The 12604-nt window shown below is 45.4% G+C and overlaps 1 protein-coding gene across 3 annotated transcripts in view; it reads left to right on the forward strand.

Annotated features, from left to right (window-relative positions):
- Nucleotides 1-1186: 1186 nt before the first annotated feature.
- Nucleotides 1187-12604, forward strand: part of PIGG (phosphatidylinositol glycan anchor biosynthesis class G (EMM blood group)) — a 39211-nt gene continuing 27793 nt past the window's right edge. For 2 of the 3 annotated variants that reach the window (XM_065913983.1, XM_065913985.1), the window contains exons 1-5: nucleotides 1187-1474; nucleotides 2311-2516; nucleotides 9482-9691; nucleotides 10904-11092; nucleotides 12221-12362. In XM_065913983.1, the coding sequence (XP_065770055.1) occupies nucleotides 1327-1474; nucleotides 2311-2516; nucleotides 9482-9691; nucleotides 10904-11092; nucleotides 12221-12362 (895 nt within the window). In that variant the 5' untranslated portion in view covers nucleotides 1187-1326. The remainder of the gene's footprint in view (nucleotides 1475-2310; nucleotides 2517-9481; nucleotides 9692-10903; nucleotides 11093-12220; nucleotides 12363-12604) is intronic. The other variant, XM_065913984.1, reaches the window with a different exon arrangement.

Below are 12604 nucleotides of genomic sequence, written 5' to 3' on the forward strand. Positions count from 1 at the left end.
CAATGGAGAAGCCCCAACAAAACAATAGGAGGGGCAAAAGACACTTTCTCCTTGGAAGAAAAGTTATGACAAATCTAGACGTCATATTGAGAGTAGAGACATTACTTTGCCAACAAAGGTCCATCTAGTCAAAGCTACGGTGTTTCCAGTAGTCATGTATGAATGTGAGAGTTGGACTATAAAGAAAACTGAGCACCAAAGAATTGAAGCTTTTGAACTGTGGTGTTGAAGACGCTTGAGAGTCCCTTGGACTATAAGGAGATCAAATCAGTCAATCCTAAAGGAAATCAACTCTGAATATTCCTTGGAAGGACTCATCCTGAAGTTGAAGCTCCAATACTTTGGCCACCAGATGCGAAGAAATGACTCACTGGAAAAGTCCCTGATGCTGGGAAAGACTGAAGGCAGGAGGAGAAGAGGATGAGAGAGGATGAGATGGTTGGATGGCATCACGGACTCAATGGACATGAGTTTAAGCAAGCTCTGGGAGTTGGTGATGGACAGGAAAGCCTGGCATACTGCAGTCCATGGGGTCACAAAGACTCAGACATGACTGAGCGACTGAACTGAACTGCACTTTCCCAATTTGGAACCAGTTCATTGTTTCATGTCCGGTTCTAACTGTTGCTTCTTTACTTGCATACAGATTTCTCAGGAAGCAGGTAAGGTGGTCTGATAATCCCATCTCTTTAAGAATTTTCCACAGTTTGTTTGGTCCACACAGTCAAAGGCTTTAGCGTAGTCAGTGAAGCAGATGTTTTCCCTTCCTTTTTCTATGATCCAACGGGTGTTAGCAATGTTATCTATGGTTCCTCTGCCTTCTCCAAATCCAGCTTGTACATCTGGAAGTTCTCGGTTCACATACTGTTGAAGCCTAGCTTGAAGGATTTTTGAGCATTACCCTGCTAGCATGTGAAATGAGGGCAACTGTGCGACAGTTTGAACATTCTTTGGCACAGCCCTTCTTGAATGAAAATTGATCTTTTCCAACGCTGTGGACACTGCTGAGTTCTCCCCATTTGCTGGCCCGCTGAGTGCAGCTCTTCCACAGCATCAACCTGGAGCGGCTCAAACGGTACAAATCGGCCGAGGGGCGGGGCCTTGTAGGCAGGTGCACCGGAAGTACAGTCGGAGCCGCCTCTCCGGAAGCGGCTGACTCCTGATGCGTATTTCCGGCGCGACGGCGGACGCGGAAACGACGCAGCTAGTCTGTCGGGTGCTTTGGCTCCCACCTACTCGGCGGCGGTGGAGGCGAGAGCCTCTCCTCCTAGGCGAGAAGTGACCAGGTGTCCGGGAATCCGGATCTCGGCGCGGAGGGTGGGCACGATGCGGCTGGGCTCCGGGACCTTCGCTGCCGGCTGTGTCGTGATCGAGGTACTCGGCGTCGCGCTCTTCCTCCGGGGCTTCTTCCCGACTCCCGTCTTTTCCGGAGCGGAGCGGCAACCAGAGTCCCCGGCGCCCGAACCCTCTGCTGGTACGACTGTGCCACCCTACCCCCAGCGGTTCTGCTCCCGGGACTCCCGGGGGGTCTCTTCCATTCTCATCCCAACCTCCTAGGATCCCCTTCTTGCCACTCCAGCCTCCTTTTCTATATCCAGCAACTTTGTGGCCAGCACCACTACCTGCCCCACTAAGATCTTCGTCCCTGATCACCGCAAAGTAAGCTCTCTGTACCCTTAAAAAGTAAGACTCTCCCCAGCTGTACTCATCCAGTGAACCCCAACCCCCTTCCCTGAGCAGATGTTTGGGCCACTCCCTGTTCCAGGCATTCTTTTTGCTCAGTAAGACACAGCAGGTAAGATTCCTGCGACCTCTCGTGTTTTCTTCTGTGGCATTCGTCCAGGGGCCCGTTTTTTCCAGTGAAGACCTCCCTGCGTAGAACCCTCAAATACCCAGCAATAAATATTAGGTAAAAGAACTCGCGTTTTGGACCAAATCCACACAATACTAGCTGGTAACTATGGAAAGACAGTTTGTAAATGCTCGCTCATCCGTTTCCTGCAGCGCTGTTTTATATCAAGCTCCTTGATATCCCATTGTAGGACTCTCAAGAAGGAACTCCCCAGTGTCAATACACCCCACAATGCTGGGGATAGTTCTCTCCTTAATACGGGGGCCCCTGGGCTTACTTGTCACCCGCCCTCTGACCCCGGCGTTGTTTCCCAAGAACAGGCCCTTTCCTTTGGGTCGGGATGTGTAGATGTGACAGAGTATGTGCTGGAGAAGTAGGGAGAAACCAGATTATAAAGTTCCTGGATACTAAAAAAGTGTGTAAAATTCAATTTCCTTTTTCTTTTTCAAACACTTTAGGAGCCAGTTCCAACTGGACCGCGCTTCCGCCACCTCTCTTCAGTAAAGTTGTTATTATGCTGATAGACGCCTTGAGAGATGATTTTGTGTTTGGGTCAAAGGGTGTGAAATTTATGCCCTACACAACTTATCTTGTGGAAAAGGGATCATCTCTCAGTTTTGTGGCTGAAGCAAAGCCACCTACAGTTACTATGCCTCGAATCAAGGTAAACAGTTTGACTTAATATATTATAGATCATGATTGGGCTCTTTCATAGCTTTAGAAGAATGTTCTGTTGTCTTTTACTTGGAGTCCCAGTTTTAGCTGAGTGGAAACTACTTTGGTGCTGTCTTCCTGGCGGGGGCAGTAGAATGCTGAAGAAGCCTTCCAGATAGACTGGAACTGAGACTCATGATTTATGCCCTCTGTCAGGTAGCCAGAGCTCATGCTTCATGGGAAGCATAAGAGATTTAGAGCCAGATCTTCTCAGCCAGTCTAATCCAAGAAATACCATCTTCTTTGCTGTCCTGCTGTTTTTAATCATCAGTGAGTCAATTAGAATTCTGAGAGGAGCCTCTAGGGTTATCTAGTTCAACCTCTTGATTCTATGGATGAGGAAGCAAACTCAAATAAGTTAAATGACTCATCCAATATTTTAGTATATACAGTGACCAAGTCAACATGCTCTGTTCTCAGCAGATATATTTATTTTTACTGTATAAACCACCTTCAGGTGTTCAGTCTAGTGGGCGAGACTTTACTCAAGAACTATGGAGAAAGAAAAGAGTAAAGCTTTATTGGCTCAAAAACTTTTTTTCTTAAAATACTATCTCTGTCTTCATGGAACTTTCAGTCTGTAATGAGAGGCCTAGCCATTAAAGAAATGAACATATAAGTAAATGTGCAATTACAAAATGTGATTAATGCATAATCAAAAAGAACAGGGTGTGATGTTCCGTGCCAGCTAGGGGCTCAGTTTAGATTGGGGTGGTTCAGAAAAGCCTGTCTGAGGAAATTACATTCATGCTTGGATCTGAAGGATGAGTAAAGACATGGGATCAGAAAAGGACAGGCACTTAAAAGTTTGTGAATATACTGCAGGCCAGTATGGTGTAGAAATCTCTAGCTGAGCTTTACATCTGTGGATGATCATGTGACACCTTATTATTTGTTGAGAAGAAGTCACTTTTTGATTTAAAGCTTGGGGGCAGCATTAGTAAGAAATGACTCCTGGATGAGTTAAACAGTCTGGAGTTGAAGGGGTTAATGCTGCATCTTAATGAAAAACTCTTTTTCTTGAGTGTCCCACTCTCTCTGCCACTTTCGGATGTGGTTTGTCCTTCATTCAGCAGTATTTATTGAGCATCTGCTATGTATCGCATGCTGTTCTAGGTAAGAGGGATTCAGTGAAGAACAAGACAACAACTATCCTATACTCATGAAGCTTACTTTCTAATTGAGGAGACAGAAAATATGTAAGTATACAAATAAATAGTCAGAAGAGTTTCAGTAAGTGGTTAGTGGTACGGAAGAAATTGAGGAGGAGAACATGAAAAGAGTGATGGGCAGTGGCAGAGGCCCCCTGTAGTCAGGTTGCTCAGGAACAGCTTCTCAGTGAGCTGAGTCATTCTGCTGAACAGTCCTGTGGAAGCTGGAAGAAAGGCATCCAGGCTCATGACCATCAGGATCATTGATTCTCTCTCTGTCCTATCAGCAGAAGTGTAGAAGGAACTCATTCCTCCGTCATTTTGATAGGAAAAGTGTTATTAGGAATCTGGGCAGTTTTGTAAGAAAAAGTATGTGAGCATGCCTGCTCCAGGTTCTGTTCAGTCCTGCACACTGACCACTGTGGTCCTCCTATCTCCAGTTTGTTTCATTTCACCAAACCAGTGTTTTGTGTTGGGTCCTTGTAGGTTCTTGCTCCTCATTCTCCACCAGTGAGGAACTGGTATACAGGAACTCCATCCTGGAGTTAGGATTTTACAGCTCTGGAATTTGATAGGATCAGGTAAGGCACACGCTAGAAAGTGTGTCCCCTGTCCTGCTTCCACTTAGGGAAGGGACTTAGTTGATCTGGAGGTGCTGATACAATTGTCATGAAACACAGTTTTAAAATTTCAAGACTGATGTCTCTAGTAGCATGTTCAACTTCTATTCTGTGTTAAGAATATACAGTAAGTGAAAGTAAAAATAGATCAGTCGTGTCTGACTCTTTGTGACCCCATGGACCATACAGTCCGTGGAATTCTCTAGGCCAGAATACTGGAGTACGTAGCCTTTCTTTTCTCCAGGGGATCTGCCCAACCCAGGAATCAAACCAGGATCTCCTGCATTGCAGGCAGATTCTTTACCAACTGAGCTATCAGGGAAGCCAAGATTATACAATAACTCCCTTCTAAAACATTGTAACTAATTTATGAATGCCTTTCCTTTGGGGGGAATTTATAGTTGTAATAATGAGCAGTTACCACTGGCTGCAGCATGCCCGTGGTGCAGGCACTGTTTTCTGCCCTCTGACCACAGCCTGAGGATGAGGCTCCGTGATGTCGGTGCCACTCTCTTCATTTCCCAGGTGAGGAAGCGGGCTTGAAGTGGTAAAAATCTCACAGCTGATGTTAGAAGCCGAGCATAAGCCTGTGTTTGTCTGCTTCCAGAGCCTCTGCTGGTCACATGTGTTCTACAGTGATATTGCAGAATGATGTGACCAGGTCAGATTCTCTTTCAGTAGTCTCTGCAGAGCCCTCCTTAATTCTCAGAAGACAAGAAACTACTGTTCCCAAGACTACAGCAGCCCCAAGAAAGCCTCCAAGGAGCTAACAGACAGGCACTCACAAGTTCCTAGGCTCTCAGCTATAACTTGGTTGCTGCCTGCATGTGTCCTGGGTTGAAGGGGATACCAGCTAGTCCCTGCCCTTCTTGAAAATGTCAGTGTGAACTCAAACTAGTGGGAGGAGGAGGGAAGTGTCTTATGAAAGCCCAGAGGAAGCAATGGACAGATTCGACCATAAGTGGTGGAAGACATTGTAAACAGAAGTCCACTGACGGTAAATGAGGAAACTTATTTACAGTTAACACAGCAAACAAGATGTAAATCCCATAATATGTAACAAGGATCTGATCAGAGGCAACAGTCTGGTGGCAACTGGACAAAGGATATAAAGAAATCTACATAGGAAGAAATTGAAATGGCCATAAGCACATGAGAAGATTCTTAACTCTACTAGTAATCAGATCAAAGGCAACCAAACAGTCTGTCTAGCATACTGTAAACATTGCAAGGTTAATTATAGCACTCTTCACAAGAAATGGGGTGAACAGATCTCTTTACACTGTTTGTGTGACTGAGTTAGACTCAGCCTGGACTACTCCCACCCTTGTCCAGTCTGCTGTGATCTCAGCCTGTAAAACCTTGGACTGTAAAATCCTTGCCAGCACCTCTTTTCACCCAGAACCTGTCCGAACAGATAGGCCACTCTGCTCTACTCCTGACAACCCCCAGCGGCTCACAGTCTGCCTCCTAACTCAGGCCTCACGGTGCATGGTCCTGCCTTTGTTCTCTTCACCCTTGTCTAAACCCATTTCCCCGTCCTGTGTCTTTTATCCAGCAGAGCACACATTCCCCATGTGTGCCACCCCCTTTCATGATGGATTCTCACAGTTTGCTGTGTTTCACTCTGGAAAGCCCCACTTTGCCTCACCTAGACGACACTATGCCTTCACACCGGAGGTCCAACGGCACTTCCAAACTGGAAGGTTTTTAAAAGCAGTGGTCATTAAATCAGTCTTGGATAAATATACTGTACATCCAAACTCTGGAGTACTGTAACTGTTAAAAAAAAAAAAAAAAAAGGTGAAATACCTGTATGCTTTCTGCTGAAAGAGGTTTGTGATGTTATTAAGTGAAAAAAGCAAGTTGTGGCATTATTTATGTAGTTACCATTTTGATAAAATGTGTACTTTATATATTTGTGATTATACGCATACAGAACAAAAGGATGAAAAGATACTCATCCAAAGTAACTGGTTGCCTTTAGAGAGCAGATTTTTGGGGTGAAAAGATCAAGTTTTAAAACATAGCCTCATTGAGATATAATTTTCATATAGTACAGTATAATAATTTGATGAGATTTAACAACTATATACATCTGTGTAACTCCCAACTCAACTCTGGGTTCTGATCCCCATCCCAGGAGTGGTGGCAGTTGTCACTGTTGTTTTGTTGGCTTGGTAAAGCCAGTTCTAGAGTCTGTTTCTCATGAGATCCTGAGATGTACACTCATTGAGGTCTCTGCTCTTTTTTGTTTTTTAAAGCTAGTCTTCCTGAGGGGCAGCCAGGTGAGCATGACTGAGTGGTGACCCAGTGACTGGTCAGAGGTCGTGCTTAAACACACCTGTGATGTGGCCTCTGCCCGTTGCAAAGGTACCTGTCTATGGTTTGGGCCACACACTCATCTTCAGGTAGTTTATGCATCTCCCTAACTCTTACTGTCTGTCTGAGCAAGTCTTAAACAGCTGGAAGGAACAGATAGCTCTCTCTGTTATCCGAACAGTTCTCTCTGTTCTCTCCTGAGTGTACACTCTCCCCCTGTATGCATGCAGCCTTCCAGATTCCAGGAATGTGTGGGAGCTCACAGAGGTCTGCCGCAATTGTCCCATGCCCCAGACTTCATTTCTAAGTTTTCTGTTCTGTCTACAAACTGCATTGAAGCCTCAGAGAGCTATGATGTTGGCCTTCCCTGTTTTCAGTTTGTCCCTGGCATGGGACTTTTCGATGGAGCGCCCAATTGGGTGGGTACCCCTCCTGGTACTCCTGGCTGAGTGTGCGAGAGGGGAACTTGTTTTTTAAGTCACTAAGTCATGCCCGACTCTTTTCAACCCTGTGGACTGCAACACACCAGGCTCATCTGTCCTAGACTATCTCCCAGGGTTTGCTCAGATTCATGTCTGTTGAGTCAGTGATGCTATCTAACCATCTCATCCTCTGCTGCCCCCTTCTCCTTTTGCCTTCAATCTTTCCCAGCATCAGAGTCTTTTCTAATGAGTTGGCTCTTTGCATCAGGTGGCCAAAGTATTGGCGCTTCAGCATTAGTCCCTCCAGCAAATATTCAGGGTTGATTTCCTTTAGGATTGACTGGTCTAATCTCCTTTCTGTCCAAGGGACACTCAGAAGTCTTCTCCAGCACCACAGTTCGAAAGCATCAATTCTTTGGCGCTCAGTCTTCTTCATGGTACAATTCTCATATCCATACAGGACTAATGGAAAAACCACATCTCTGACTATATGGACATTTGTTGGCAAAATCACTGTCTGCAGTGATTTTGGAGCCCAAGAAAATAAAATCTGCCACTGTGTACAGTTTTTCCCCTTCTATTTGCCATAAAGTGATGGGACTGGATGTCATGATCTTAGTTTTTTTACTGTTGAATTTCAAGCCAGCTTTTTCACTCTCTCACCCTCATCAAGAGGCTCTTTAGTTCCTCTTCACTTTCTGCCATTAGAGTGATATCATCTGCATATCTGAGATTATTGGTATTTCTACTGGCAGTCTTGATTCCAGCTTGTGATTCATCCAGTCGGGCATTTCACATGATGTACTCTACATAGAAGTTAAATAAGCAGGTGACAGTATATGGCCTTAGCGTACTCCTTTCCCAACTTTGAACCAGTCCAGGTTTCTCAGGAGGTGAGTAAGGTCGTACTTGCATCTCTCATCTGTGGAATTTTCCACAGTTTGTTGTGATCCACAGAGTCAAAGTATTTTGTGTACTCAGTAAAGGAGAAGTAGATGGGTTTTTTTGTGTTTATTTTTGTTGGTTTGTTTGTTTTTGGAATTCCCTTGCTTTTCTCCATGATCTAGTGATTGTTGGCAATTTGATCTCTGGTTCCGCTGCCTTTTCTGAACCCAGCCTGCACATCTGGAAGTCCTCAGTTCCTGTGCTGCTGAAGGCTCGCCTGAAGGGTTGTGAGTGTGGCCTTGCCAGCACGTGAGACGAACACAGTCGTACAGTGGTTTGAACACTGTTTGCATTGCCCTTCTTTGGGATTGGAATGAAAGCTGACCCTTGCCAGTCCTGTGGCCACTGCTGAGTTTTCCAAATTTGCAGACATATTGAGTGCAGCACTTTCACAGCATCATCTTTTAGGATTTTAAACAGCTCAGCTGGAATTCTGTCACCTCAGCCCATGATAAAACACCACAAGTGACTCACAGCTCTTACTGGAATTTGAAAGTTCGTTTTGAATAAGAACGTTTCAGTTTGTGTAAAGTCCTGTAGTGGTTGTTCTTGACAGTTTTATCCAGATTTATCTTTGCTGTTGGGGGAGAGGATTTGCCAAGTTCTTCACTCTCCAAGTCCAAGATTAATTCATTTTTGTTAATTTGCTGATAGAGCGGTCTTGGCAGAATTGTTACACTATTCACATTGTCCAGATTCCTTTTAATTTTTATCACACAGGACCCTGGATGCCAGTGTTATGGGTTGCAAACTCACTCCAGATCCCAGAGACCCATGACCCATTTAGACTCTGCTCAAGTACAGGGGTGGGGTGGAGGAGTGATTGACTTAATTCTATATCAGAAAGTTGTGAGGACATGTTACACCCACCCAATTTTTCAATAATTATGATGGTGGCAGGGCGGGGTGGGGGGGGGGGGCGGTTGGGGAACGTATCCTACCAGCATCCCTGGGCCAGTTTACTGTTGAGAATTCCTGACAATTCTTGTTTAGAGGCTGCTTTCCTCCCTGGGTAAGTGGGAAGCTATTCTTTCTCAGGGGTGGACAATAGAATTGCTGGATTTTAGGGTCAGGAGTTTGCTTGTTGCATGAGGCAGATCTGAAGCTTAGGTGAGAATATACAAAGTTCTTGCCACCCTTTGACATTTGCTTCAGTTCTTAACATCCATTGCTGCCTTTTTCACCACAGCTATCATCTGGCTACCCCGCAACCGCCTCCTTTATTCTCTCATTAACTGAAATATGGTCAGTTCTTCACTACTTAGTTTGCTGGTTTTGCCCAGAATCTGTGCCCTGATTTGTCCTAATATTGACCCAGCCTTCAGTACTGGGGTCGCTTTAGCTTTATGCTTGCCTCCTTTAGTCATCAAGTCATTTCCACCCCTGATCACCACACAACACTTGGACACCATGCGCAGATTCCATGGACTGACTCCTGGGTGCTCCCTCCTGCAGGCGTTGCTGACAGGGAGCCTCCCTGGCTTCATCGATGTCGTCAGGAATCTTAATTCTCCCACGTTGCTGGAAGACAATGTGATCACACGAGCCAAAGCTGCTGGGAAAAGAATCATCTTTTATGGAGATGAAACATGGGTGAAATTATTCCCAAAGCATTTTGTGGAATACGATGGAACAACCTCTTTTTTTGTATCAGATTATACAGAGGTCAGTTTTTAAGAAAAATATATCCTATGAGACAGCCTGGTACCCTGTTCTTAGCAAGGGGCAACATTGCGTTGTATGTGACTTTTATTAATACATTAAGAATAGTATGGAGAGATAAAAAACTTGTTCCTTCCCATAATTAGCTCCAAGCCAGAAACTTAAATCCAGACACAGGTGTGAGCTTAGTTCTCTGACCCTTAAGCCCAGATAGATGCCTGTTGATGGGTACCAACAGCCAGGAAGGGCTTCCCAGGAAGAGTCCCTCAGCCTGAGTTTTGACAGCATCTGTGCATGGCAGAGCCCGAGGCCTCCATGGTCTGCCAGGGATCCTGCCTCGCAGCTGTTCTGTGAGGTTGGCAGCATGAGGGCAGACGTGTGCTGGGTGAGCCTGGTCCCAAGAGGCATCGACCCTGTGGTGGGTGTGCAGCCTCCAAAGAGGAAAAAGGCATAATTAGACCCACAGTGAGAAAGCTGGCCCATGGAGCAGAGGCACCGCAAGTCTGAGCTGGCGTTGGATGGGTCTGTTTGCTTGGCCTTTTGCGGTGTCTGCTTCACTGAAGGAGACCTGTATAGATACAACAATTACTGCCCTTCCTGTGTATGACCACTCAGAAGTACTTCTCTTCATGGTAGATTGTTCAGTGGAAGGGAGAAGGGCCATCTGAGGAGTTAGGGCTCTCCAGGCTAATGGGTCTGTCGGGGGCTGTTTTACTGGGAACCACTGAATGCGTGTCTCTTTCCTCCCTGAATAGTGTTCTTATAGGACACACAGATGCCCTCAGCTTCACTCCGCTGGTTTCTTCAACTCTGGGTACTGTTTTGTCTTACTCAACTGCCCTTAGCCCTTAGTTGCCTCATAACAACCTGGTACCTGTTGAACTTGGTCATCTGGTCAGCTTTAGTTTATGCTCCAGTAGTGATCTTACAGAATTATTTTGTCCGAACAACCCTTGTGCATTTAAATTATAATATGTTCTGTTCATAACTTAGAGACATAAAAAATATTAATGAAAGATTGATCTAATGCAAACATTTTTTAAGACAGTTTTTATCTTGGAGGTTTGTTTTGTTTTTGGTCTTTGCAAACTCCCACAAATCCAAGTACCTAGAAAAAACCCACTAGATTTGAAAATAACCATGTCACTTTTCGTTGAAGAGTGAACACCAGGGAAATTAGGGAAACTATTGATACGTGCTTTTTTCCCTTTAAAGGTGGATGATAATGTTACAAGGCATTTGGATAAAGTCCTAAAAAGGCAGGATTGGGATGTGTTAATCCTGCACTACCTCGGGCTGGACCACATCGGCCACGTTTCTGGGCCCAGCAGCCCCCTGATCGGGCAGAAGCTCAGTGAGATGGACAGCATCCTGATGAAGGTCCACACCTCGCTGCTGTCGGAGGTGAGCATGTCAAGCTGCCAGTATTTCCTGGAGGAAATGCAGCTTCTAAAGTGAGCTCGGGTGACCTTGCGTGAGCTTCATGCCCACCAGCACTCAGGCAGCCTTCACCTACAGCAGCACATGCCGTGTGCTGGGCACAATACCCAGCGGCCCTGCCAAAGAGTGGCTCATAGTATCTCCACCTGTTCATCCAGATGATTTCTCCTGAACGCCTTCTCTGTCACCGTTCCTATACAGACAGTTGAGGAGCTTAGCCTCTAGCCAGGAGGGAAAACAGGGAGCATAATCAGTGAGTCAAAGGTATCCTAGACAGTAGTCAATGCTATAGCAGAACATAGGGCAGGAAGAGTGTACATGTGAGAGAAAAGCCAAAATTTTAAACTGCATGATCAAAGCAGTCTTTGAGGACATGTGAGTGGTGAGCAGAGCCTTGAAGGGGGTGGGAATGCCAGTAAGCCACGTATGAAGGTATGTTCCAGGCGAAGAAGCAGCACGGGCAATTCAGAGCCTATCAGGTCCATCCCAAGGGTAGAGGGCAGCTGTGTGTGACAGATAAGAAGACTGTCCTGTGCTCTGTGACCTCCGTTTAATCCCATTTGTCTTACTTAAGACATAACTGTTGTTAGTTTTGGGGTTTTTTTGGCCCTGCGTGGCATCTCAGTTACCTGACCATGGATCATACCCAAGCCCCCTGCAGTGGAAGGGCAGAGTCCTAACCACTGGACTGCCAGAAAGTGAAAGTGAAAGTCGCTCAGTCATGTCCAACACTTTGCGACCCCATGGACTATTCAGTCCACAGAATTCTCCAGGCCAGAATACTGGAGTGGGTAGCCTTTCCCTTCTCCAGGGGATCTTCCCAACCCAGGGATCGAACCCAGGTTTCCTGCATTGCAGGCAAATTCTTTACCAGCTGAGCCACCAGGGAAGCCCCTGGACTGCCAGTGAAGTCCCTATTTATGACATTACTTGACGTTTTAATCTGACTGTAAGTTCATAGGTTAGAAAAAAACTCATTTAGAAAGAGCTACTATTTACAAAGCAAAGCTGAAATCTGAAGTAGGTTTCTTAACAAGATCATGTGTTCTCCCTAGTCTGGGTACAATTGAAATGTTTCCCTTTGCCTCACAGGAGAGAGATACTCTGTTGCCCAGTCTGCTGGTTCTCTGTGGTGATCATGGCATGTCTGAAGCTGGAGGTCATGGAGCCTCTTCCATGGAGGAAGTAAACACTGCTCTGGTCTTAATTAGCTCTGCATTTGAAAGGAAACCTGGTGAGATTTGGATGTTTAACAGTTTAAACCTGTACTTTATTTCTTTGTTTTCTATACTTTGATTTTAATTTTAAAAACCATTTTTGGAAGCTGTGTACATTTGAAAAACCCTGAATAGTGAGAATGGAAATTAATGGGGCAAGGACCAGTCAGGATTTGGAATTTATGTTTCTTGTGTGGTATGAATGTCACTGCCTGATACCTAAATAATAAAAAGTGCCAGAGGCTTAGGGACATCTGAA

The sequence above is a fragment of the Muntiacus reevesi genome, chromosome 22 (assembly GCF_963930625.1).
Source record: "Muntiacus reevesi chromosome 22, mMunRee1.1, whole genome shotgun sequence".
NCBI lineage: Eukaryota > Metazoa > Chordata > Mammalia > Artiodactyla > Cervidae > Muntiacus > Muntiacus reevesi.